This window comes from Piliocolobus tephrosceles, chromosome 14 (genome assembly GCF_002776525.5).
Source record: "Piliocolobus tephrosceles isolate RC106 chromosome 14, ASM277652v3, whole genome shotgun sequence".
NCBI lineage: Eukaryota > Metazoa > Chordata > Mammalia > Primates > Cercopithecidae > Piliocolobus > Piliocolobus tephrosceles.
This window is the reverse complement of record NC_045447.1, coordinates 60,519,180-60,546,418: the sequence shown is the minus strand read 5'-3', so window position 1 is coordinate 60,546,418 and position 27,239 is coordinate 60,519,180. Positions and strand designations below refer to the sequence as shown.

Here is a 27,239-nt window from a genome sequence, read left to right as displayed (position 1 = left end):
GCGATTCACAATTTTTAGATGCTAGTGGAGGAGTTAAGCCAAGAAGGTCAGAATGTGGTTGGATGGGTTGGGGTTGAAAATCACCTGGGGGCAGTGGAAGGAGACGGCTCTGTGCAGATTGGCTCTCTGACTTCATCCAGCCCTGGAGCCTTTCAGGGCCCTCAGCTATATCCCTTTGTAAAACAAGGGATGGTTTTTATTTTTATTTTTTATTTTATTGTATTTTATTTTTTTGAGACTTGTCACCCAGGCTGGAGTGCAATGGCGTGATCTCGGCTTACTGCAACCTCTGCCTCCCAGGTTCAAGCGATTCTCTGCCTTAGCCTCCTGAGTAACTGGGATTACAGGTACCGGCCACCATGCCCAGCTAATTTTTTTTTTTTTTTTGTATTTTTAGCAGAGACAGGGTTTTGCCATGTTGGCCAGGCTGGTCTCAAACTCCTGATTTCAGGAGATCCACTCGCTTCAGTCTCTCAAAATGCTGGGATTATAGGCATGAGCCACCCATGCCCAGCCCAAGGGATGGTTTTTAAGATCCTTCTTAAAATGACCTTTTTAAAAAAGACCCTCTTATGGATCTTTGATTCTTAAAATGATTCCATTGAAAGTTAAGTTAAATTGTCTCCGTTTGCAGATGACATGATTGTATATTTAGAAAATCCCATCGTCTCAGCCCAAAATCTCCTTAAGCTGATAAGCAAGTTCAGCAAAGTCTCAGGATTCAAAATCAAGTGCAAAAATCACAAGCATTCCTATATACCAATAACAGACAAACAGAGAGCCAAATCACAAGTGAACTCCTGTTCACAGTTGCTACAAAGAGAATAAAATACTTAGGAATACAACTGACAAGGGATGTGAAGGACCTCTTCAAGGAGAACTACAAACCACTGCTCAAGGAAATGAGAGGACACAAACAAATGGAAGAATAGTCCATGCTCATGGATAGGAAGAATCAGTATTGTGAAAATGGCCATACTGCCCAAAGCAATTTATAGATTCAATGCTATCCCCATCAAGCTATCATTACCTTTCTTCACAGAATTAGAAGAAACTACTTTAAATTTCATATGGAACTAAAAAGCCTGCATAGCCTAGACAATCCTAAGTGAAAGCTACCTGACTTCATACTACAAGGCTACAGTAACCAAAACAGCATGGTACTGGTACCAAAATAGATATATAGATCAATGGAACAGAACAGAGGCCTCAGAAATAATGCCACACATCTACAACCATCTGATCTTTGACAAACCTGACAAAAACAAGCAATGGGGAAAGGATTTCCTGTTTAATAAATGGTGTTGGGAAAACTGGCTAGCCATATGCAGAAAACTGATACTTCCTTACACCTTCCTTACACCTTGTACAAAAATTAACTCAAGATGAATTAAAGACTTAAATGTAAGAACTAAAACCGTAAAAACCCTAGAAGAAAACCTAGGCAATACCATTCAGGACATAGGCATGGGCAAAGACTTCATGACTAAAACACCAAAAGCAATGGCAACAAAAGCCAAAATTGACAAATGAGATCTAATTTAACTAAAGACTTCCTGCACAGCAAAAGAAACTATCATCAGGGTGAACAGGCAACCTACAGAGTAGGAGAAAATTTTTTCAATCTATCCATCTGACAAAGGGCTAATATCCAGAATCTACAAGGAACTTAAACAAATTTACAAGAAAAAAAAAAACCCCATCAAAAAGTGGGCAAAGGATATGAACAGACACTTCTTAAAAGAAGATGTTTATGTGGCCAACAAGCATATGAAAAAAAGTTCATCATCACTGGTCATTAGAGAAATGCAAATCAAAACCACAATGAGATACCATCTCACGCCAGTTAGAATGGCAATCATTAAAAAGTAAGGAAACAACAGATGCTAGAGAGGATGTGGAGAAACAGGAACACTTTTACACTGTTGGTGGGAGTGTAAATCAGTTCAACCATTGTGGAAGACAGTGTGGCGATTCCTCAAGGATCTAGAACTAGAAATACTATTTGATCCAGCAATCCCATTAGAGGGCATATATCCAAAGGATTATAAATCATTCCACTATAAAGACACATGCACACGTATGTTTATTGCAGCACTATTCACAATAGTGAAGACTTGGAACCAACCCAAATGCCCATCAGTGATAGACTAGATAAAGAAAATGTGGCACATATACACCATGGAATACTATGCAGCCATAAAAAAGGATGAGCTCATGTCCTTTGCAGGGACATGGATGAAACTGGAAACCATTATTCTCAGCAAACTAACACAGGAACAGAAAACCAAACACCATATGTTCTCACTCATAAGTGGGAGTTGAACAATGAGATCACATGGACACAGGGAGGGGAACATCACACACCAGGGCCTTTCAAGGGGTGGGGGGCTAGGAGAGGGATAGCATTAGGAGAAATGCCTAATGTAGATGATGGGTTGATGGGTACAACAAACCACCATGGCACATGTATAGCTATGTAACAAACCTGCACGTTCTGCACATATATCCCAGAACTTAAAGTGTAATTAAAAAAAAAAAAAGAAAAAGTTAAGGACTTTGATCATAACAATGAACAAAGCCTACTGCTGGCCGGGCGCAGTGGCTTATGCCTGTAATCCCAGCACTTTGGGAGGCTGAGGAGGGTGGATCACCTGAGGTCAGCAGTTCTAGACCAGCCTGACCAACATGGTGAAACCCCATCTCTACTAAAAAAATAGAAAAAATTAGCTGGGCATGTTGGCTTATGCCTGTAATCCCAGCTACTTGGGAGGCTGAGGCAGGAGAATTGCTTGAACCCAGGAGGTGGAGGTTGCAGTGAGCCGAGATTGCGCCATTGCACTCCAGCCTGGGCAACGAGCGAAACTCCATCTCAAAAACAAAACAAAACAACCAAACAAAACCTACTGCTTATACAGTATAGTACTTAGACCTTTGTCCTGATTCCTCTGTACCTGCTTCTTGGTAAATGAAAACTGACTACATTTCTTTTCTTTTTCTTTTTTTCTTTTCATTAATCTAAGAAAAATTGGCCACATTTCTCAGACTGGAGACTGTATACCACCTGGGACATCTCAGACAACTTGTCCATATTCTTACCCAGGGTCACTAGTTGCACATAGCACTTCTATGTGGGAAAGAGGGAAAGATCCACAACAAAGTGAGCCAACTAAAGGTCGAGCATTGGGGGCTCACACCTCTAATCCTGGCACTTTTAAAGGCTGAGGTGGGCAGATCACTTGAGATCAGGAGTTGAAGACCAGCCTTGCCAACGTGGTGAAACTCCATCTCTACTAAAAATACAAAAATTAGCCAGGCGTGGCAGGCGCCTGTAATCCCAGCTTCTCTGGAGGCTGAGGCAGGAGAATCGTGAAGCTGGGAGGCGGACATTACGGTGAGCCGAGATCGCACCATCGCACTCCAACCTGGACTAGTGACAGAGTAAGACTCCATCTCAAAACAAAACAAAGCAAAAGCAAAGTGAGCCAACTAGAAAAAGGTACCCCTTTCTGCATAATGATACAGCCCCACTTAGGTATTTCAGACCTGGATTTTAACCAAAGGCAACAGCTCTGCTCCCATTCTGCCTCTGACCAAGGATCTTGTTCTCCTCCTTTAACTTGCATTTCTCTCCCACCCATCTTTCTCCCCTTTCTAAAAAGTGTCGTACTTACCCCCTCTCCTCCCCAGATGGTGGCAGAGGCAGGCATTGGTCCCTGAAGTTGTCAGCCCTTACTTGCCCTATGCCTCAAGCTCTGGGGTTTACTGAAGCATTCTATTTAGTTGTGTACCATTGTGGTTTCGTAGGTCTGGGAAAGCTTTTTGGCCCTGCTCGCTTCAGTTCAGTTCAGGTGCCCACCATCATGGTTCTTTGAGATGTCCTCTAAGTGACCATTCTGTATTGTCCAACATGAGTAACCACTCTTTTCTTCTGAAAGTTCTGTGCCCTTGGCTTTGCAGAGTTCATCTACCCTATCCACCTATTTCTGAATGTGGTTTTTGTTTGGGTTTAGTCCAGGACCCCTCCCATCCCATCCCAATGGGTGTTACTCATGTAGACTTAGCTGTCATCTTCACATTCGACATAGTTCCTTTGTATGCTCAGTCCTGTACAAGGAGCCCCTCACTCCACAATTAGAGATGAGACTTAAAAGCTGAATGTTCCTACCACTTCATATCTTCTAAAACGGCCTTAATTTAAAAACAAAAGAATATAACAAGTGTTGGCAAGGATGTGAGGAATTGGAACACTGTATATTACTGATGGGAACATAAAAATGCTGCTGTGGGAAAATGTTTGGTGGTTCCTTAAAAAGTTAAAAATGGAATTAGTACACCAGCCAGTGCCTTAGTCCGTTCATGCTGCTATAACAAAAGATCTTAGACTGGGTAATTTATAATAACAAAAATTCATTTCTTACAGTTCTAGAGGCTGGAAGGTCCAAGATCAAGGTGCCAGCAGGTTGGGGGTCTGGCAAGGGCTCCCTGCTTCAAAGACGGAGTATATGCTCCACTCTCATATGGTAGGAAGGGTGAATACCTCCATCAGACCTCTGTTAGAAGAGCACTAATCCAATTTAACACCTCCAAAGGCCTCACCTCTTAGTACAGTTGTGTGCTGGGGATACGTTCTGAGAAATGTATTGTCAGGAGATTTTGTCATTCTATAACATTATAGACCATACTTACACAAACCTAGATGGTATAGCTTTGTACACACCCAGGCTATGTGGTGTGGCCTATTGCTCATAGGCTATAAACCTGTACAACATGTTACTGTACTGGACACTGTAGGCAACTGTAACACAACAGTAAATATTTGTGTATTTAAGCCTATCTAAACCAGGAAAAATGTGGCATTAAAGCTCCGTTATAATATGGGTCCACTGTCATATATGTGGCTCATCGTTGACTGAAATGTCATTATGTGGCAAATAATGATACTGTCACGTTGATGATTAAGTTTTAACATATGAATTTTGTGTTTGGGGGTGACACATTCAGACCATAGTACCCAGCAACCATTAATGTATGAATAGATAAACTAAATGTAGTATATCCTTTCAATGGAATGTTATTCAGCCATAAAGAAGAATAAGGTACTGGTACATGCTGTAATATGGATGAACCTTAAAAACATTATGCTAAGTGAAAAAATAAGCTAGATACAAAAGGTCATATATTGTGTGATTCCACTTATGTTATGTGAAATATTTAGAACAGGTAAAATCATAGAGACAAAAGGCAGATTGGTGGTTGCCAGGGGCTGAGGGAGGGAGAAATGAGGAGTGACTGCTTAATGTGAATAGTGTTTCTTTTTGGGGTGATGGAAACATTTTGGAACTAGATAGAGGTGATGGTTGCCCATTATGAATGTACTAAATGCCACTGAATTGTACACTTTAAAATGGTTAGCTTTATGGTATGTGAGTTTCACCTCAATTTTTTAAAGTTCAGAAAAAAAAAAAAAAAGGCTGTGAGTCTGTGAAACAAAAAACCCCAAAATCAACCAAACAAAAAGTAAGTTACAAAAATTAGGGATGAGGGCCGGACGTGGTGGCTCACGCCTGTGATCCCAGCACTTTGGGAGGCCAAGGCAGGCGGATCACGAGGTCAGGAGATCGAGACCATCCTGGCTAACATGGTGAAACCCCGTCTCTACTAAAAATACAAAAAAAATTAGCCGAGCGTGGTGGCAGGCGCCTGTAGTCCCAGCTACTCGGAAGGCTGAGGCAGGAGAATGGCATGAACCTGGGAGGCGGAGCTTGCAGTGAGCTGAGATGTGCCGCCGCACTCCAGCCTGGGCAACAGAGTGAGACTCTGTCTCAAAAAAAAAAAAAAAATTAGGGAGGAGGTTCCAGTATGACAGTCACTGGCCACAGGTAGCTGACTGTTGAGCACAGGAAATGTGTCTAGCCCAAACTGAGGCTTGTGAAATTTACACTGATCTTCAAGGCTTTTGTGTGAACAAAATAACGTAAATTAGGCTGGGCACAGTGATAAACTAGACTGGGTGCGGTGACTCATGCCTATAATCCCAGCATTTTGGGAGGCTGAGGCAGGAGGATTGCTTGAGGCCAGGAGTGTGAGATCAGCCTGGGCAACATAGTGAGACCCCCATCTCTACCAAAAAAAAAGTAATAATAATAAATAAAGTCAGGCATGGTGGTGCATGCCTGTAATCCTAGCTATTCAAGAGGCTGAGACAGGAGGCTCCCTTAAGCCTAGAAGTTGGAGGCTGCAGCGAGCTGATCCTGCCACTGCACTCTAGCCTGGTTGACAGAGTAATACCCTGTCTCTAAGAAAAAAAAAAAAGGAAACTATCTCATTAATGATATTTAATAGTGATTACATGTTCAAATGACAATATTTTGAGTACACTGCCTTAAATAAGATAGATTATTAAAATTTTTAAAAAGTTGAATGTCCATGGAGACATAACAGAGAGGCTTAAATCCATACCAAAGTCTGCAAGATAAAACGATATCATTTTAAAGCTGGGAAGAAACTTTCGAATATAATCTTTACTTAAAAATAGGTTTTGGTTAGGATGAGAAAGCTGACAAAGGGCGACTAAGGGGGAAACTAGAAAGAGTCCTCACTTTGTGTAGGCCCAGGGGAAAAGGCTAGCCTGGCTAGGGAGGATTATTGGGAGCTGGACAATGTCTAGTCTTTTTGATGCCTTCATTAAACTTTTTTTGTTTTTTTTTTACCTTTATTTAATACAGACTTTATCTTTAAAAACGCAAATGCGGGTGGGCACAGTGGCTCACGCCTGTAATCCCAGTGCTTTGGGAGGACTGAGGCGAGTGGATCACCTGAGGTCAGGAGTTCGAGACCAGCCTGGCCAACATGGTGAAACCCCGTCTCTACTAAAAATATAAAAATGAGCTGGGTGTGGTGGTGAGTGCCTGTAATCCCAGCTACTCAGGAGGCTGAGGCAGAATAATTGCTTGAACCCGGGAGGCGGAGGTTGCAATGAGCTGAGATCGCACCAAAGAACTCCAGCCTGGGCTATAAGAAACAAACTCTGTCTCAAAAAAAAAAAAAAAAAAAAAAAAGTAAATGCAGCCAGGCATGGTGGCATGTGCCTAGTCCCAGCTACTTGGGAGGCTGTGGTGGGAGGATCACTTCAGCCCAGCCTGGACAGCATAGCTAGACCAAGTCTCTTAAAAAAAGATTATGAAAAAAAAGTAAGTGCAAGTAAATTAGAATGATTCATAATTAACGTTGCAATGAAAATTACTGGTTCATTGAATCAAGAGGAGCTTGGGCAGCTTTCATAGACTGCAGTGCTTTTATAGCTGCTCCTATGATCAAAGAAGCAGTGGGGAGCCCCTTAAATGGTCATTTTAAAAGTTTTAAGTTCTCTTGATTGTGTATCTATAGTCAAAAAAAGTGTAAGAGGCTGGGTGTGGTGGCTCATACCTGCAATCCCAGCATGTTGGGAGGCTGAGGCAGGCAGATCACCTGAGGTCAGGAGTTCAAGACCAGCCTGGCCAACATGGTGAAACCCTGTCTTACTAAAAATACAAAAATTAGCCAGGCATGGTGGTGGGTGCCTGTAGTTCCAGCTACTTGGGAGGCTGAGGCAGGAGAATTGCTTGAACTCGGGAGGTAGAGGTTGCAGTGAGCCGAGATTGTGCCGCTGCACTTCAGCCTTCCAGCCTGGGTGACAGAGTGAGACTCCATCTCGAAGAAAAAAGAAAGAAAAAACGTGCAAGAGCTTAAACAAGATATATGACCACGTTTATCCCAGTTTGCAAGGACATACTTGGAAGAGGCCACTTTATTTTTTGCCTTTTTTACTTAATTCTCATCTTTCTGTCTTACATTTTTTTCCTGCAGATCAGCAATGTCTTATTTTTCATTTTACCGCCCATCTGCATGTGCTTGTTTCGTCAGTATGCAACATGCTTCAACAGCGGCATCTACTTAATCTGGACTCTTTTAGTTGTAGTGGGTAAGTGGAGTCGTTTGGGAACACGGACTTAACAGGGTGTTGGGAGGGTAGAAGGAATCCCACACACTTCCTGTCCCCTTTGAACATAGTGTTTTGTAAACTAAAGTCACTCTGAGGTCTTAGCAAACTTTTTTTCCCACTTACTTGATGGCAAAAGGACTCTTGAATGCAGGCTTGATAACAAGCTTGGCATTACTATCACTTGCGTGTATTTGAGACTTCATTTGTATAGTAGCTATTGGGGCTATGCCAGTGCAATTTTCTGAACGTCTGAAGAAAGTCTTATGAAACAATTGATCTCTGGGGAGACTGGTTTCTAATGGACTAAAATTAAAGAAGAAAATGTAGATGTTTGATCCCTCATTGTTTTGTGAAATACTTGTGTCATTTCCATTTCCTCCGACAGGCAGGCTGGGAATTCTTAACAGTGAGGGAGTGTTGAATTTTATTTACTGCCTCTTCCCAGAAAGACTCAGTGGATAAAGACAGAATGTGTTTAGCTGTGGAGTTGTTAAAGTTCTGATGTGCTGATATTTGGGCCCTAGTTGAAATCCTCTTTCTAGACTTGAGGTGTGCATGCCTGGGTGGTGTGAGTTTCTTTCTTCAGTTTCTTTTTTCAGAGGGAGAGAGTGATCTGGTGACTGTGATAACTATTGGTGAAAGGACTATCCTTAAGCAGTGTGTTGAATTTGTGTCTCTTCTGTAGTGACCTTTTTTTATTGGTTGTAATTGATTCTAGGAATTGGATCTGTCTACTTCCATGCAACCCTTAGTTTCCTGGGTCAGATGCTTGATGAACTTGCAATCCTTTGGGTTCTGATGTGTGCTTTGGCCATGTGGTTCCCCAGAAGGTATCTACCAAAGATCTTTCGGAATGACCGGTAAGCTTGCACTAAACATTTTTGCATTTACCACTAGGTGTAGTACCCAATATAACAACGTATATATGAAGCAAAATAGCACATGATTGAACTCAGCCTAGTGATGAGCTTATCATATTCTTGTTCAATATCTATTGATTGTTTTTATGATCTGACAATATAAGTAAACTGACAGATTAAAGAGGGAATTTTAATAATGCTTGGGGAAGAACTGATATAACATTAGGGACAAAAGTCAAATAGTGCCCTTGTTTGATATGAACAAGAGTGGAAAGACCTTCAGTGGAGGCGGCATTACTGAATTCAATACTCTTTGATTTTCTGCTAGAACATTTATTTGAGACTAATCCAGCTCTACCAGTTTCATACATCTGAAGTAGAATCCAGACTGATGAACTGGTTCTTGGAGCTACAGATACTGTAGTTTTCAAGTTGTCTTTTTTTTTTTCGCTTCCGATGAGAGCTGTGCACCTGTGTGTGTGTGCACACACACGCGCACACACACGCACACGCACACACTCATATACTGTATATATGTTCAAATTGGAAACCCAGAATTTCAGGAAGGGATGCATTTTAATAGCCATTGTGTTAGGGTTATACAGGTATTCATCCAGTAAATATTTTTCAACACTTGTATTTTACTATGCATTTTTCTAGGCACTGGAATATCACAGGTAAACAAAACAGCAGAGTCTAATGAGCTTACACTGAAGTTGGGGAGATTACAAATCAACAAGCAAACAAGTAAATAATGTAATGTTAGGATATGTCAGGTACTGTGATGAAAAGTGAGGCTGATAAGGGTATAGTGGTGACTTAGTTTGCTGATTTAGAGTTTGCTCAGAGAAAGTCTTTGTGAGGAGCTATGTGAGGTTTGTTACTATCTAGAGGCACAGAGGAGATTCGGCCCAATAAAGATAAGAAACACCGTGGAACATATTACCCACATTTTCTGTAGAACACTGTTTTGTCGGAATATACATATATGGCTAAATAGTCTAAAACTATGGATTCAGTGAAGCAAACGGTATGTGCCCATGGAAGAGTTATATCAGGAAAAGAAAATAATTCATTACAGTTTTACTGGCACTATGAAAAGGAACAGGAGCTGTGCAGCTGCTGAGAACTAAGGCTGCTATCTGTGGACTGAAATGAAGAAGTGTCTATGAAATATGCTGGCTGCAAGGGGCACATTATATAATTGTATATGTGATATCCTAATTTTAGAATGAATGAACTAAACTCTTTCTGAGTATGTTTTTGTATTAGCACAAAAATGCCTGGGAGGTGAGGACACCTAACTACAGCCATTGGCTGTTCTTGGGCGTTGCAGCAGAGAGGAACAGCCGCTTTTACTTTTCATCTGAACTGGTTGACTTTTTTTTTTTGCAAAATTAACACATTAATCTTTCTTGCTTGCTTTCTTGCTTTCTCTCTCTCTTTCTTTCTCTCTTTCTCTTTTTCTTTCTTTCCTTCCTCTTTCTTTCTCTCTTTCTCCTTTTCTCCCTTTCTCCCTGTCTTTCTCTCTTTCTTTCCTATCTTTTTTCCTTTCCTTCTTTTCCTTCCTTTCCTTCTTTCCCTTCTCCTCCATCCCCTCTTTCCCTTCCTTCCCTCCCCTTCCCCTCCCTCCCTCCCTCCCTTCCTTCCTTCCTTCCTTCCTTCCTTCCTTCCTTCCTTCCTTCCTTCCTTCCTTCCTTCCTTTTCTTTCATCTGACTCTGTGCCCAGGCTGCAGTGCAGTGGAGCTGTCTTGGCTAAATACCACCTCAACCTCTCCAGGGTCAGGTGATCCTCCCACCTCAGCCTCCCCAGGAACTGGGACTACAGGTGCACGCCACCATGCCTGGCTAATTTTTGTATTTTTTATAGAGAAGGGGCCTTGTTATGTTGCCCAGGCTGGTCTTAAACTCCTGGGCTCAAGCAATCTGCCCACCTTGGCCTACGAAAGTGCTGGGACTACAGATGTGAACCACTGCACCTGGCCTAATTTTTTTTTTTTTAAAAATAGAGACAAGGTCTCGTCATGTTGCCCAGGCTGGTCTCAAACTCCTGGGTTCAAGTGATCTTCCCCTCTTGGCCTCCCAAAGTGCTGGGATTGTAGGTGTGAGCCTCCGCACTTGGCCATGGTCTAATTTTAAATACTAAATATTTATTTTAAAATGAGATAGGGAGAAAACATACTTTAATTGGATTCGCTGTACAATCTTATTCTGGGAAGCAGGATTTGAATTGAATAGTATTATCTCTGGGTGTCCACTAGCAGATAGAAGTACTCTCAAGAAGGTTACTTATCAGAAAATAAAAGTGAGAGAGTGAAAGGGTGGGGGTGGGGGGCGGAGAAAGAGAGAGAGAGAAAGAGAGCAAGGGAGTGAGAGACAGAGAAAGGGCTGTTTACAAGTAGAAGTCCCTCATCTCAGATGAAAAGTGGTTCTCCATGTTGGTGAGGCCTTCTAATCAGCAGGGAAAATATGCTTTCAAATGTGGCCAGGTTGGTTTATGCTGTCACCAGTTTCCAGACATGTTTAGTTTCCTTGTTCAACTTTTTAAGAGAAGCCTTGGGAGGCAAGGAAGGGGTTAAGGATGCAGGTGGAGGTAGAGGGCACCAGGTAGGGTCATGAGGTGGTTCTGTAGGTAGGGACCTTTTGACTCTGCCTGAGTAACAAGCCATTTACCCTTTGACTTTTCCTTCTGTCTTGAAAGGTACCCACCGGTCACCACCATGCTTTCTCTAAACCTGGTGTACGTTACATTGAGAGCTGAGGAATCACTTTTCTCAGATAACTTATTTTTCAAGTCTGAGTAAGAAATTGAAGAAATGGAAATAAAGGTTTTGTGTATGTGTTTGTGGCATTCTGGAGGCCTGGGTTGAAATTCCAAGAGACAGTTTTTAATGTATTACTTATAGGAAACTTTTTTTTCTTTTCTTTTCTGGGTTCTTGGAGGTAGGGGGAATGTTGTTTGAGCAGGAAAGAAGAAAATGGGATGATGACATTGGTAGTTAAAGCTTACCAACTTTAATAATGAAAACAGAGCCTGTTGAGGTGGTGCACGCCTGTAGTCCCAGCCACTCAGGAAGCTGAGGCAGGAAGATTTCTTGAGCCCCGGAGCTTGAGCCCAGCCTGGGCAACACAGTGAAACCGCATTTAAAAAAAATAGAAAAAAGTAGTGAAAACACATTGTGAGGCAGAGTTGTCTGTGACTGTGGGGAGTTTTCCATCACCAGCAGCCTGCAGCATTTCTCTGGGGAAGATGTGATGATCTAGCCACTCTCTCCTCCTCTGGAGGCACTGGGTACCATATGTGTATATATCCCTGGCTTTGGAAACAATCCGGATTGAATCCTAGCTTTACAACTTGTGAACTCTATGACTTGTCTTGACTGTTTCTATTTCCCTATCTGTAAAATTAAGTACATAATAGTGTTCATCTTTGAGACGATCCTGTAGGGCACTTAGCATAATACCAAGCAACATAGAGAGGGCTCAGTCAAAGTTAGCTTTCCTGACTGCCCGGGCATGGAGAGGAGAGTTCTGCCTAGCATTTCTGAGATATGCATACAAATTGATGGAGATAGTGGACATTGAAAATTTTAATGAGCAAAGAAATAAAAGGTGCATGTTAAGGAAAAAGTAAAGATTTCAACTCTATTTGCACATCTTCAATTTTCCAGTGACCAGGGAGGGCAAAAAGGCCAAGCCCCTTTGCATGTACTTCACTCCCCATGACATGGGACAGGTGGCAGCTCTGCAGTGGAAGTGGCAGACCAAACCAAAAAAATCATGTCAAAATCAGGATTTCTATAGATCAAGGATTTCCGGTTTATCTGCCTGAACTTACCAAATAGTAAACAAATTATCTCCTTTTCTTTCTTTCTCCCTTCCCTCCCTTCCCTCTCTCCCTCCTGTCTGCCTGCCTGCCTGCCCCTCCCTCCCTCCCCCCTTCCTCCTTCCCTCCCTTCCTTCCTTCCTTTTTTCTTTTCTTTTTCTTTTCTTCTTGATCTAGACTTTGCTGGAATATTCTTTTTTGTTTCTTTCTCTTTTTTTGAGACAAGAGTTTCACTCTTATTGCCCAGGTTGGAGTGCAGTAGCGCGATCTCGGCTCACTGTAACCTCTGCCTCCCAGGTTCAAGCGATTCTCCTGCGTCAGCCTCCTGAGTCGCTGGGATTCCAGGCGCATGCCACCACATATGGCTGATTTTTGTATTTTTAGTAGAGACGAGGTTTTGCCATGTTGATCAGGCTGGTCTTGAACTCCCCACCTCAGGTGATCTGCCCGCATTGGCCTCCCAAAGTGCTGGGATTACAGGCATGAGCCACCACATCTGGCCTTAGCTGGAATATTCTAAACACACATTAAAAATCATTTTAATGTGAGATTTTTGGAGAAGAGACAGTAGAGTGTGGTGGCTAAGTGAGTTTGGATTAGACAACATGGCTTTGAATAACAATTCACTTAAAAAAAAAAAAGGCTCTGGGACCCCATTTTGCTTGTCTGTAAAGTGGAGATGACAAAAGTATCTTCCTGATGCGGTCAGAAATACATGAGAAAATTACATAAGGTACAGTGGCTCACACAGACTAAAGACTCAATAGGTTCTGGTGGTTATTATGAATGGCTTATGGACAAGTGGTTCTTTTTTTTTTTGTTTTTCTGTTTTTTGTTTGTTTGTTTGTTTTTGAGATGAAGTCTTGCTCTGTCGCCCAGGCTAGAGAGCAGTGGTGTGATCTTGGCTCACTGAAACCTCTGCCTCCTGGATTCAAGTGATTCTCCTGCCTCAGTCTCCCAAGTAGCTAGAATTACAGGCACCTGTCACCACGCCCAGCTAATTTTTGTATTTTTAGTAGAGACAGGGTTTCACCAGATTGGCCAGGCTGGTCTCGAACTCCTGACCTCAAGTGATCCGCTTGCCTTGGCCTCACAAAGTGCTGGGATTACAGGCATGAGCCACACTGCGCCTGGCCTGAATTTTTTATTGATATATAATAGTCGCACATATTTTATATAGGGAAATTATTAATGTTCATTATGTCAATAGGATATAAATGTTGGGTTTATAGAAAAAAAAACTTTCTTTCATCTTGCCTAGAATGTCCTGAGACTCTTCAGGACATACACTCAATTGCTGATGGTTATTAATAATTTTTAGATATTTTTATTTTGAGAAAAAAATGAGAACAAGGAACTATTATAGGCTAATTGTATCTATTTTGTTTTGTTTTGTTTTTGGAGACAGAATCTCATTCTGTTGCCCAGGCTGGAGTGCAATGGCACAATCACAGCTCACTGCAACCTCTGGCTCTTGTGCTCATGTGATCCTCCTGCCTCAGCCTCCCAGGTGACTGGGACCACAGCTGCTGTCACTGCACCTGGCTAATTTTTTTTTTTTTTTTTTTTTGTAGAGACAAGGTTTTATCGTGTTGCCCAGGCTGGTCTCAAACTCCTGGGCTCAAGAGATCCTCCCACCTTGGCCTCCCAAAGTGCTGGGATAACAGGCATGAGCCACTGTGCCCAACCTTGTATCCACTTCTTAAATAATTTGTTCTTCTGTAGTTTTTATGATTTTATCTTTAGAAAAAATATCAGGACAGCCTTCACTTTATAATCTACTTTATTTTTCGAATCTTGAATAGCAAGGGAGCAGTCTGGGATCTGCCTGCCCTGCTAGCATTCTTGCTGGATGACTTGAGGCTGGAATCTTAAACTCTCTGGGCCTTAGTGCTTTAGTTATAAAATAACAGGGTTGGACTACCCCTCTGAGGTCCCTTTCATGACCAAATGCTATAGTGCTGTGACTATCAAGGGCTGGCTGTTCTAAATAGATTAAGTTTTGGTAGCTTATAGCAGTAGATCTTAACCAGGGACATTTCCAATTCTATGCGACATTTAGAAATCTTGTGGACATGTTTTTGGTGGTCGTTATGATGGGAGGTTTTATCGTCTATAAATTTTATTTCATTTCAGAAATGAAATTACCACTGCTTTAAAGGGTAGCCAGTGATAGTGGTTTTCAAGCCTATACCCTGTGTTCCTTTTTACTTTAGTAACAAAGCCAATGATAGTAGTTTTCAAGCCTGAAAACAAAGTTTTACTTTGGTAAAAAAGGACACAGGATATAGGCTTGAAAACCACTGCTTTAAAGGGTAGTTAATGATAACAGTAGCAGCTTTACTATGAAAATATTTTGATGATGGTTCTGGGTTATTAGATTTTGGATTACAGAATACAGGAAGCAGTGGTGCTAAGGGTTTCCTGACCTTGTGTTTCAATGTGAGACCCTAATGGGCTGGAAAGTTGAAAACAGGATCAGAGGCTGTCATCAATCATAGTTTAGAAAAACACCCTGTTGGGACCTCTTACTCCTGGATATTTCTAGCTCTCTTGTACCCAGGGCCTCTGTTGACTCTGGGGTCTGCTGGGCTGGCTGGCTGTCTTTCTGCTGGCCACATGGCCTCTGTTTACTTCTCCCGGCTGTTTGTGTTCACAGGATGTCCTTGTTGGCCTGCACATTCCTGTACACCTTCTGGACCTGACATGGGGAGGCGTCTGCAGATGACCTCTCTAAAGAAAGCATGTTTTGCAGCTGGCTGCAGTGGCTCATGCCTGTAATCTCAGCACTTTGGGAGGCTGAGGTCAGGAGTTTGAGACTAGCCTGGCCAGCATGGTGAAACCCCATCTCTACTAAAAATACAAAAATTAGCTTAGTGTGGTGGCGGGCGCCTGTAATCCCAGCTACTTGGGAGGCTGAGGCAGGAGAATCGCTTGAACCCAGGAGATGGAGGTTTCAGTGAGCTGAGATCGTGCCACTGATCTCTAGCCTGGGTGGCAGAGTGAGACTCTGTCTAAAAACAAAAACAAAAACAAAACAACAACAACAACAAAAACCCATATTTTTTTAAGCTTACTGCCTTTAAACCATTTGGCAGTACTCTGTGGAGCTTATGGTGATTGCAACAGCAGCTCAGTCACATTTTCCCTGAGAGTATGATATCAACAACAATAATATTATTTAAAGTAGTATTTATTTTTAAAATGATGGTAAGGATAATAGTAATAATGCATTTTATTGGCACATAACATGTACCAGGCACTGTGTTAATGCTTACAAGAACAGTGTGAGGCAGACCGTCTTAATTTTTATGTGGGAAAGGCTCAAAGAGTTGAGTTACTTGCCAGAGGTCTCACAGCTGCTAAGCAATGCAAGCAGGATTTGAATGCATATCGGTCTCACTGGAACACCTATGCCTTGAATCACTCTGTTGCCCTCTCTGACCAATGCCTAGTTCTTAAACCACTGGGTACAGAGAGGTGATGCACCCTGGACATTTCTGATTATGTGTTTATCCTAACGAAAAGGCCAGATTGCCTTGGCATGTGTCAAACCCAGTGGAAGAGTTCTTGTGGGTCCCCAAGGGTCCTGCACGTGACGGCTGTGGGCCGTCACCCTGAGGCTGGAGCGGGCGGCCTTTCCTCCAGTAGATGAAGAACACCAGCCGAGGCCAGGAGAAAAACATGCCTCTCCTGAGGATTAGCTGCCTGGAGCCTTTCCCACATGTATTTTTTCCTCTGGTAGAGGTTCAGAGCTATAATTCCTGTTCATTCCAGTCTGAAAGTTGGCAGCTTGATCAATGATTTCCTGTGTCTTGATGATGAATGGCTTTCCTATTTAAAAGATAAATTTGTATTTTGAGGGTTCAATGCCCTTTAATTTCTTTATAATGGAATTTCATTCAAATTGGCTTCCTAACTGTGACCTGTTCCAGGGGCTTTTGGCCAAAGTAAATTGTGCTAATGAGGAATAACAGAAACTTCAGGAAAATCATGTACTCCTAAATTTAAGTCATGAATGAGGCCTTGGAAATCGTCTCGTCCAGGCTTTTTGTTTTACAGATAAGGAAATGGGTCCCAGGGAGAAAAAAAAGAGCATGTCTAGGATCACGTCGCCACTTCTGGCTCTTTCTACTGAAATGACCTCCACTGAGGGGTGTGAAGATAGTATCAATTATTTGTCTTAAGACTTGTCATTTCAAAACCTTGTCCATGTAGATTCTAGTGCATACTAGACTTGTAGGTTGTCAGTAAATATAGACTATTTTTTCTTAGTCTATTGAAATTTTTTCTTAAAACTTTTTTTGGGTGTGCTAGACACATAGGACAATTTTTCTTTTAAACTAGGATGCTTTATGATTTGTGAATGGTCTCTGTTTTACTTGTGAAAGTTATACATGTTCACTTTGTAGAACAGAGCGTGACAAACTACGTCCTGTGGGCCAAAAGGGTTCTGTTTTGCACATCAGGTTTTATTGGCTCCCAGCCATGCCCATTCATTTACTTATTCTCTGTAATGACAGAGCTGAGTAGCTGTGGCAGAGACCTTAGGACCTGCAAAACCTATATATATATATATGTGTGTGTGTGTGTGTATGTATATATGATTTATTAAATATAATTGATGTTTAATATAATTACACATTTATTAATGCATATATTTAATTATATATTTATACTTATATATAACCATATAATTATACTATATTTAGATATGTATAATATAGTTATATATAACTATATACTATATATTATTTATCTATACTTATATATAAAAACATGTATTTAATTTAAAAAATATATATATAATTTATTTTATTTTTAGGTTATAGCTCACTATAACCTCAAACTCCTGGGCTCAGGCCACCCTCCCACTTTGGCCTCCCAAAGCGCTAGGATTACAGATGTGAGCCACCATACCCAGTCCAAACCCAAAAATCCTTTATAGAAAAAAATTGCTAAACCCTGCTGTAGAACATCTGAAAAAATACAGAGAACTCGAACATCTAAAAAAATACAGAAGAATCGCACGAAGAAAACAGTTATCCGTATCTCACCCTCAGTGATGTAGGTTGAGTGTAATTTTACCATTCTCGTGGCTAAATATTTTGAAAATCTCTGATTTTTTCCTAAGGATAAGTTGCTTGACGTGGAATTCCTAAGCCAGTGGGTGTGAGTGGCTTTTTGAACCTTGGTACTTAGCGCAGAATTTCGTTTCAGCCTGCATTTCTGGCAATGCCTGTACCTTGCTAACATTAAACAAACAAACAAACAATAATTCCTTTTCTAATGGATTTGGTTTTGTTTTCATGGATTCAGGGGTAGGTTCAAGGTGGTGGTCTGTGTCCTGTCTGCAGTTACGACGTGCCTGGCATTTGTCAAGCCTGCCATCAACAACATCTCTCTGATGACCCTGGGAGTTCCTTGCACTGCACTGCTCATCGCAGAGCTAAAGAGGTAGGTGCCGTCATTCCTGCCTACCCTTTAGCTGTCCCTGTGCTGGGGAAACACCAGCTCGGGGCTTCTTTGCTGTCCTGCAGCCGAAGAAGAGTTTTTATTCCTCATGAAGAGTTAGTTGCTGACTGTTGGATGGAAGCAGGTTTGATGGTTTGGTTCAAAATGCTAATAATCTCATTTTCAGTAAGAGGGGAGCAGCTGTTTTGCAGATGCAGTGCATCCCACTGATCACAAGCTAGCTTACCAGGACCATCTCAGCGCCTAGACCAGGCTGTCTAGACTTAATTCTGTAGAAAAGAAAAGTCCTAGAAAGGTTATTGCATTCACACACAGAAGGAAAAAGAGAAAGGGGGCAGGGAAAATGAGTTTGTATCTATAAGGAAATATGCACGTCAGGTGGACTGCAGTTGACTATGATACTTTCTTTGAGGCTTAGTGTCTCATTTACAATCTATTAGGCAAAGGTTTTGCTCTTTGCACTAGCATTTTCCTTTGGGAACTTGTGTACTCAGAGTTCAGGTTGATATCCAGAAACATTTTCGTTTAGCGCTTCTTGGTGCATCATTGTCCTCTTCTAGACCCAACTGAAGTACATCTAATCACTGCCCTTATTTTCATGCTCTTTGAAAACACTTCTTTTTATTTCCAGCCATTTAAAAAATGCTTTTTTTTTTTTTTTTTTTTTTGAGATGGAGTCTCGCTCTGTCATCCAGGCTAGAATGCAGTGTCACATTCTTGGCTCACTGCAACCTCTGCCTCCCGGGTTCAAGCAATTCTCCTGCCTCACCCTCCCGAGTATCTGGGATTACAGGTGCCTGCCACCACACCTAGCTCATTTGTGTATTTTCAGTAGCGATGGGGTTTCGCCATGTTGGCCAGTCTGGTCTTGAGGTTGGGGTGAGGGTAGAGTTAGAGCGGGGATGTAGGGAGGTGGTAGGGGAGACAGAAAAGGGAATGACTACTAATAAGTAAGGGCTTCTTATTTGAGTGTTGGAAAAATTATAAAATGAGATTGTGGTAATGGGTTGAAGATACCAAAACACACTGACCTGTACATTTTTTTTTTTTTAAGATGGAGTCTCACTCTTTCGCCCAAGCTGGAGTGCAGTGGCACAATGCTCACTGCAACCTCCGCTTCCTGGGTTCAAGCAATTCTCCTGCGTCAGCCTCCTGAGTAGCTGGGACTACAGGCGCCCACTACCATGCCTGGCCAATTTTTTGCATTTTAGTAGAGATGGGATTTCACCATGTTGCTCAGGGTGGTCTCGAACTCCTGAGCTCAGGCAGTCCGCCTGCCTTGGCCTCCCAAAGTGCTAGGATTACAGGCGTGAGCCACCGCACCTGACCTGAACTGTACACTTTAAATAGGGGAATTTTATGATATGTGAAGTATACCCCAATAAAGCTATAAACAAAGCTATAAACAAAACAAAAACCCTCAGAACCTGCCCAGGTGATTCTCCGTGGTGGAATCATGCCTGGCCAACATGGTGAAACCCCATCTCTGCTAGAAACACAAAAACTTAGCTGGGTGTGGTGGCAGATGCCTGTAATCCCAGCTACTCAGGAGGCTGAGGCAGGAGAATCACTTGAATCCAGGAGGCGGAGGTTGCGGTGCATGGAGATCACGCCATTGCACTACAGCCTGGGCAACACAGCAAGACTCCATCTCAAAAAAAAAAAAAGCTCCCTCTATTCCTCACCTCTCATTTACTCATTTGCTCTTCAACTCTTGCCAATCTGGCTTCTGCCCCTACTTCGATACCCAAATCCCTTTCTGTAGGCTATACACCCAGTGATCAGTTTTCAGCCCCCCTGTATCTTATGTGTTATTCTCTCGGCTGCTTACCCAATTAGTTCTCCTCCCCATGGTTGAAATGTTCTTCGCCATGGCTCCTGTGATAGCACATCCTCCTGGATTTCCCATTACCTCTTGGCAGCTCCTTTTCAGTTTCTTGCGTAGACTGCTACTTTTCTACACAGCTTTGCATGTAGGACTCCCTTAAGGTGCACCCTCAACTCCCTGCTTGCTATGGTCTGAATGTTTGTGTCTCCCCTGAATTCATATGTTGAAATACTAATTAATAAGGTGATGATATTACGAGGTGGGCCTTTTGGAAGGTGATTAAGTCATTGGGGGTAGAGCCCTCATACATGGGATTAGTGCTCTTATAAAAGAGGCCCCAGAGAGCTGCCTGGGCCCTTCTACCATGTGAGGACACAGCTCTAGAAGGTGTGATCTATGAGGAATGGCCCTCACCGGACACTGATTCTGCTGGCACCTTGATCTCAGACTTCCCAGCCTCCAGAACTATGAGAAACAAATTTCTGTTTTTATCAGCCACCCAGTATACAATGTTTTGTTATAACAGCCTGCATGGATTAAGACACTGTTTTTCTCCCTTTATATGTCCCCCTAAAAGATCTCTTCTACTTCTGTGGCTTTAAGTCTCTTACATACGCAGATGACTCCTAAACTTATGTCTCCAACCCAGTCCTTCCTCTTAACTCTGCTATTACATGTCTGGCTGCCTACCTAACCTAATTCCATGTATCGTGGGCATCTCAAATTCAACTTGTCCAAACCCAGATTCCTGATCTGCCTTTTCTAGCTCTGGTTCTCTTCATCATATTTCTAGTTGCAGAAAAGGGGAGCACCATTTACCCAGTTACTCAAGCCTGACATCCTCTTCCTTCCCCACACATGCCATTTGAGCACATTTTTCTTTTTCTTTTTTTTTTTTTTGAGACAGACTCCTACTCTGTTACCCAGGCTGGAGTGCAATGGCATGATCTCAGCTCACTACAACCTTTGCCTCCCGAGTTCAAGCGATTCTCTTGCCTCAGCCTCTCAAGTAGCTGAGACCACAGGCACACGCCACCATGCCCGGCTAATTTTTTGTATTTTTAGTAGAGATGGGGTTTCACCATGTTAGCCAGGATGGTCTCGATCTCCTGGCCTCATGATCTGCCCTCCTCAGCCTCCCAAAGTGCTGGGATCACAGGCGTGAGCCACGCGCCCAGCCCCGAGCATAGTCATTTTTCTACCAGTCGATGTTGCAGTGAAGATGAAGTTCCAAATCCTTGACATTCTCCAGCCTTCCCCTGTGAGCTGACCACTCCCACAAGAAGCTCCTCTGCCTTCTATCCTCAGCCATTCTGACCTTCTGTGTCTTCCATGTACCCTGCACCTGTCAGCCCTAGGCCCTTCCTTATTTATGCAGTCCCTTTCTTTGGCCCTCTTGCTTGGCTAACTTCTACTCATCCTTCAGTTTGGGCTGAACTATTTATATGCTGTTCCAGGACCCTGAACTTCTTTATTGCACCCATCCTGATTGTAATTAGATTATTTGGATTGTTTTGTTTGGTGTCTGTCCCCTCTGCTGGACATCGACTCCACGTGGGCAGGGATGGGGTCTCTTTGTTCACCGCTGTGTCCCAGTTACCACAGCAGTTCTCAGCCAGGAAAAGAAAAGAAAGAAAAGATGGTTGTTTCCCTACTTTGATAAAATACCCAGACAAAAGGATGCCCTTATCGCTCTTGCACTTCTTTCCTGAATCTTCCCTGGGTGTCACCCGCAATGATGTTATGTCTGAGCTGAATGTTTCTCACTGCATGCGCGTTTGCTCAGAGGAAATAGAGGAGGAATGGTTTTCTCACTTTCTCTTTCTCCTTAGCCTTTCTTCCCAAGGCTTGTTTCTAGTCGTTTCTTGTAACCAGCTTCCTGAGAAGTATTTCCATTGTCTTTTCTGAACTCTCCCTTAGACCATGAGAAAACAGAAGTTTATGCTGATTTGGGGTCATGACCTGACACTGAAATTGGTGGTGTTAAGTACATTGCCGAGTAACTCAGATACATTTATAATATTGTAAAAAAATACTTTTTCTGATTATAGCAGTGATTTTATTGTTAAGAAAAATTTGAGAATACAATCAAGGGTCAAGAAGAAAAGAAATGGTAGACATTCCTCTCAAGATTTTTCTATTGTAGAGTAAGGTCTTGCTGTACATATGATTTTTGTCCCCCCCTTTTCACTTCACATTGATATTTTGATAAAAGCCCTGAAAAATGGGAGTGAAACCTAACGGACCGCAGCTTTGGACAAACCCCAAGTGCAAATAAGGCTGGTCAGCAGCTTTTAGCAGGACCTGCTTCCTCTAGAAGCAGAGAAAGGAAGAGTAACAGACTGCCCTGAGACCAGGCTCTACAGAGCCGCGTTCCTGCCTCGTACATGCCAATCCTGCCCTGTCCTGGCCCTTGCAGTGACTAATGGCCGGACACGCTGCCTCTCAGTTGATACCCTCCATGCAGGACATCTCCAGCACATTGCTCTCTGTTCTGGTGTGTTCCTTAAGCCAAACTTTCTAGGTTTAATTGCATTGGATGTTCATGGATCCTCGCGTCCCAGACTAATTGTCTATGTATTTGTTGATATTTGTTCTTGTCTATTTTCATTTTATTTTTTAAATTCAAGGCAAGAGGCTTATTTATTTTGTATTTTATAGTGCCTAGCATGGAATTCGATGTCCAATCAATACTTTTTTTTTTTTTTCCCGAGATGGGGTCTCGCTCTGTTGCCCAGGCTGGAGTGCAGTGGCACTGTCTCAGCTCACTGCAACTTCCGCCTCCTGGGTTCAAGCGATTCTCTTGCCTCAGCCTCCCGAGTAGCTGGGACTACAGATGCATGCCATCATGCCCGGCTAATTTATTGTGTTTTTTAAAATTTAATTTAATTTTTATTTTTTATTTTATTTATTTATTTTTTTGAGACAGAGTCTTGCTCAGTCGCCCAGGCTGGAGTGCAGTGGTGCGATCTCGGCTCACTGCAAGCTCTGCCTCCCACGCCATTCTCCTGCCTCAGCCTCTAGAGTAGCTGGGACTAGAGGTGCCTGCCACCACGCCCAGCTAATTTTTTTTTGTATTTTTAGTAGATACGAGGTTTCACCATGTTAGCCAGGATGGTCTGGATCTCCTGACCTCGTGATACCCTGGCCTTGGCCTCCCAAAGTGCTGGGATTACAGGTGTGAGCCACTGCGCCTGGCCAATAATCTTAAATAATCTAAAAATAATGTTCTGCCCAAATTACAAATTACCAAATTAGAGTCCAGTTATTCATAATTTTATCCATTAATTCAGGGAGCATTTAACAGTGCCTGGCACAGTTGCCAGGCATGGAGTATGCATTAGTGAATAAAACAGGGGTAGTTCCTCTTGTCATTGGGCTTCTAGGCTGGTTTGTTTGTTTGTTTGTTTGTTTATTGAGATGGAGTCTCACTCTTGAAGCTCAGGCTGGAGCAGTGGCGCGATCTGAGCTCTCTGCAACCTCTGCAACCTGGGTTCAAGCAATTCTCCTGCCTCAGCCTCCCAAGTAGCTGGGATTACAGGTGCGTGCCACCACCCTTGGCTAATTTTTGTATTTTTAGTAGAGACGGGGTATCACCACGTTGGCCAGACTGGTCTCCAACTCCTGACCTCAAGTGATCCACCCACCTTGGCCTTCCAAAGTGCTGGGATTACAGGGGTGAGCCACTGCTCCCGGCCTCTAGGCTAGTTTAATACCAGATGTTACACAGATAATCCATAGTTTCAGCTTGTGATGAGAGTTATGAAGGAACATGGTGGGGTGCCCTGAGAGAATGCACTAAGGCAGGGGTATCCACTCTTTTGGTTTCCCTGCGCCATATTGGAAGAAAAATTGTCTTAGGCCACACATAAAATATACTAATGATAGCTGATGAGCTAAAAAAAAAAAAAGTCACACAAAAAAATCTCATAATGTCTTAAGAAAGTTTATGAATTTGTGTTGGGCGTCATTCGAAGCCATCCTGGTCGGCATGCAGCCTGTGGGCCATGGCTTTGGACAAGCTTGCACCACGGGGAGACCTATAGTCTGGCATGGAGTAGCTGGCATGGAGTGTCGGAAGAAGCCTGGAGACTGAGCCCTGGAGAGAAGGAGAGGGTGGGTCAAGGTGAGGACATGAGCTCTTTTTGGGAGGGAACCAGCCCAAAGGCGAGGCTTTCAAGGTAGAGTGGTGAGCAGAAGTGAGAAATGGAAATTGTTATGTCTTTGTTTTAGTAACTGGGAATGTAAGTCTTCCTGTGTCATGGGCCTCTATTGTTTCTAAAAACTTCAAGGGATGCATTTAGCCTTCCTATAAGAGTATTTTGGTTTGTTTTTGAGCAGGTCTTACTGAACCTGTCCCACTTTTATTGATGCTTTCGCTGATGTTTCTGAAAGGCAACTGGGAAGGGCACTAGCCAGTGAGGCTTTTAACACCTGTCTGTGGGTCCAACAAATAGGAATTAAGCTTCTTCTCAATTGCAGATGTTGTGTTGTATTCTGAGTCCTGTAGGAGATCTTGACTGATGCAGGTTCTTCCCCTCAGCCACCAGCTGCCACCAGGCATTCCTCCCCAGGGATAGAAGTCACCCACTTTATGAGCAAGACTTTAACAAGGAAAGAAGATGGCAATTGAAATTTTCATTGAGCTGTTAGGATTTGTTTCAGAAAACCATTTTGTCCCAGTGTGTATAAGAACTTACTCTTTCATTCAACACATGTTGTGTGCCTTCTGTATCTGGCATGTTTCCAGGTGCTGGGATACGGCAGTAAACAGCTTCCATGTCAGTGGATAAACATACACTGGAAACATATAAGTGAAACACAGCGGGTGTCAGGGAGGTTATAATCACTACCGAGAAAATGAAAGGAGGGAAGGAGGCCTTAGGGAGAGTCACTTGGGAGGTGGAGACAGGTATAGCATCAGGAAAAGGCTTACTGAGTGACAATTGAGCAAAGATTTGTATCTGGGGGAAGAGCATTCCAGGCAAGAGGGCACAGTGTGTGCTATGGTCTTGCAGGAACATGTTTGGGATATTTGCGGAACAGCACAAATCCCGCAGTGGCTTGAGTATGGGCAATGAGAGGGAAGAGTACCTAAGAGAGGAGGTGAAGGGGAAGAGGGAAGATCGTGCATCCAAGGCCTTGTGGCCGCTGTGAATACTTTGGCTTTCCCTCTGGTTAAACCGGAAGATGCTGGAGGCTGTTAAATTGGCTGTAAGGGCAAGGGTGGAAGGAGACTGATGAGATGGCGGTAGTGTGGATCTAGAGGTGGTGGAAAAAGGTCAGGTTTGAGATATTTTGAAGGGAGAGCTGATGGACTTGATGTGGGCTGTGTGAGGAGGAGAAGGACTGGGAGAAAAATAGGTTATGGACTCGTTAAATTTAGATCCATATTAGGGTGCTCATGTCAAAAATGTAGTTGGGTGTATGAGTCTGGAGTCAGGGGAGAAGCCTGGGTGAGAAGGGTGTCTGTAAGCCATCTGTGTACATAGGCTATTTACATCCATGAGACTGTGGAGTGACTGTGTGTTGGGTAAGAACTTCAGTGCCAAGGGGTTGTGGGCATGAGAGAAACCAGCGAAGGAGACAGAGGAAAGGTGGCCAGCGAGGAGGTGGAGACCAGTTCTGACGGTGAGTGACTTTCTGGACCCCCATGCAGATGTGACAACGTGCGTGTGTTTAAGCTGGGCCTCTTCTCAGGCCTCTGGTGGACCCTGGCCCTGTTCTGCTGGATCAGTGACCGAGCTTTCTGTGAGCTGCTGTCGTCCTTCAACTTCCCCTACCTGCACTGCGTGTGGTAAGCCCCTGCTAATGGGGAGGTGGCTGGGGGCAGGTGTGTTTGCACTTGCTGTTGGGCTCTGTTCACCCTGCAGGTGGTGCACAGGTGTCCTGGGGGTTGCTGGCTTGCTTCTCTCCTCAGATGGACTGTCAGATGGTTCAGAAGCCACTGAAAGTTCACTTTGTAAAAAGCTGAATTGACTCCAGGGAGCAGGCTTAGCTGGAACAAAGGGCCTGATTGTCATGCTTAGGTCTGCAGTTTCTTACCTCTAACTCCATCGTTAAAGCCTAAAGGAGCTTGAGAACTGAACCTGTAACCTGAGCTCTAGCTAGGTGTTAGGGGAGGGGAGAGGTAGGGGAAAGCTGGGGAAAGAGGTGATGAAAGGGTGATGTCCTCAGTAGGAACCCCACCTTTAGGGCCTGAGTGACCAAGTGAAAGGAGGGGCCCGCACAGGCCATTTAGGGACATTCTCTTCCATTATTTCTGTAAGTGGATACAGAAGACCAGAGAGCTAAAGTGAATTGTTTAATATCACCCACCTGTTTCTGTAGAAAACAACCTTGGAGTTCAATAATAGCAAGTTGGAGCATCTATACTTTGGAATGCTCAGGATACACTAAGTTAAAAAAAAAAAAAAAAACTGGGTTACAAAATACAGGCAGAATCCGATTCTGAGAAAGCTGGGGGAAATTGGAGTGGCTTTCTTCCTAAAACTGCTTCAGCCTCAAATCCAGAGTGATCTTTCCTTTCTCTCCTCCAGGACTTCTGATTGCAAAAGATCACGAGGAGGAGAAATCTGCTGTAGATTATTCCCTATAGATAGAGGGAACCCAGAAGGAATTCTAGTGGTGAAGAAATGGAAAAACTTTATTAGATCTAGATTCAGGAAAAGGTTGACTTCTATCCAGAGATGGGCTAAAGATACACAATTTGATAGAATTCACTTACGTTCCCTTGCTCATGTGAACTTCTATATGTTTACCATGAGACCCACCCTACTCTAAATTTAAGACTTGGGGACTTCAAGGAGTATTTGCAAAAGACAAAACTCAAACAGCACAAGTTGGAGTTTACAGTGTTAGGATTCATCGTTCAACAGTTTTTAGATTTCAACCTCAACTAATACTAGTGAATTTATGTACTTTATATATTTGTTGAATTGTAATTTCCAGATAACAAAACACACAGATTTTATGTGTATATTGTGAATTTTGAGAAATGTATACACTAGGTAAATGACCTCATTCAAGATGATCATTTTTATCTATCTAAGTCCCCTTGTCACACTAGTGATTTAAGTCAAATTCAAAATTTAAACTATGTAATAATTTTGACTCAAACTTAATTTGTTTCTGAACAAATTAATAACAGAAATTTGGTGTTATTTCTGCTTTTTCAAAGTTGAACCATCTTTTCTTTCCAGTTGTAAAATGACATATATGTTTTTAATAACAAATTTAAACAACAAAGAAGTGTAGAAAGAATGG

The 27,239-nt window shown here is 42.7% G+C and overlaps 1 protein-coding gene across 1 annotated transcript in view; it reads left to right on the top strand.

The window, feature by feature from the left end:
* The window catches only part of ACER2 (alkaline ceramidase 2), a 39,270-nt gene that overhangs the window by 7,331 nt on the left and 4,700 nt on the right, over nt 1-27,239 (top strand). The window contains exons 2-5 of the mRNA XM_023190031.2: nt 7,849-7,963; nt 8,703-8,844; nt 17,990-18,127; nt 25,633-25,770. Coding sequence (XP_023045799.1) covers nt 7,849-7,963; nt 8,703-8,844; nt 17,990-18,127; nt 25,633-25,770 — 533 coding nt within the window. The remainder of the gene's footprint in view (nt 1-7,848; nt 7,964-8,702; nt 8,845-17,989; nt 18,128-25,632; nt 25,771-27,239) is intronic.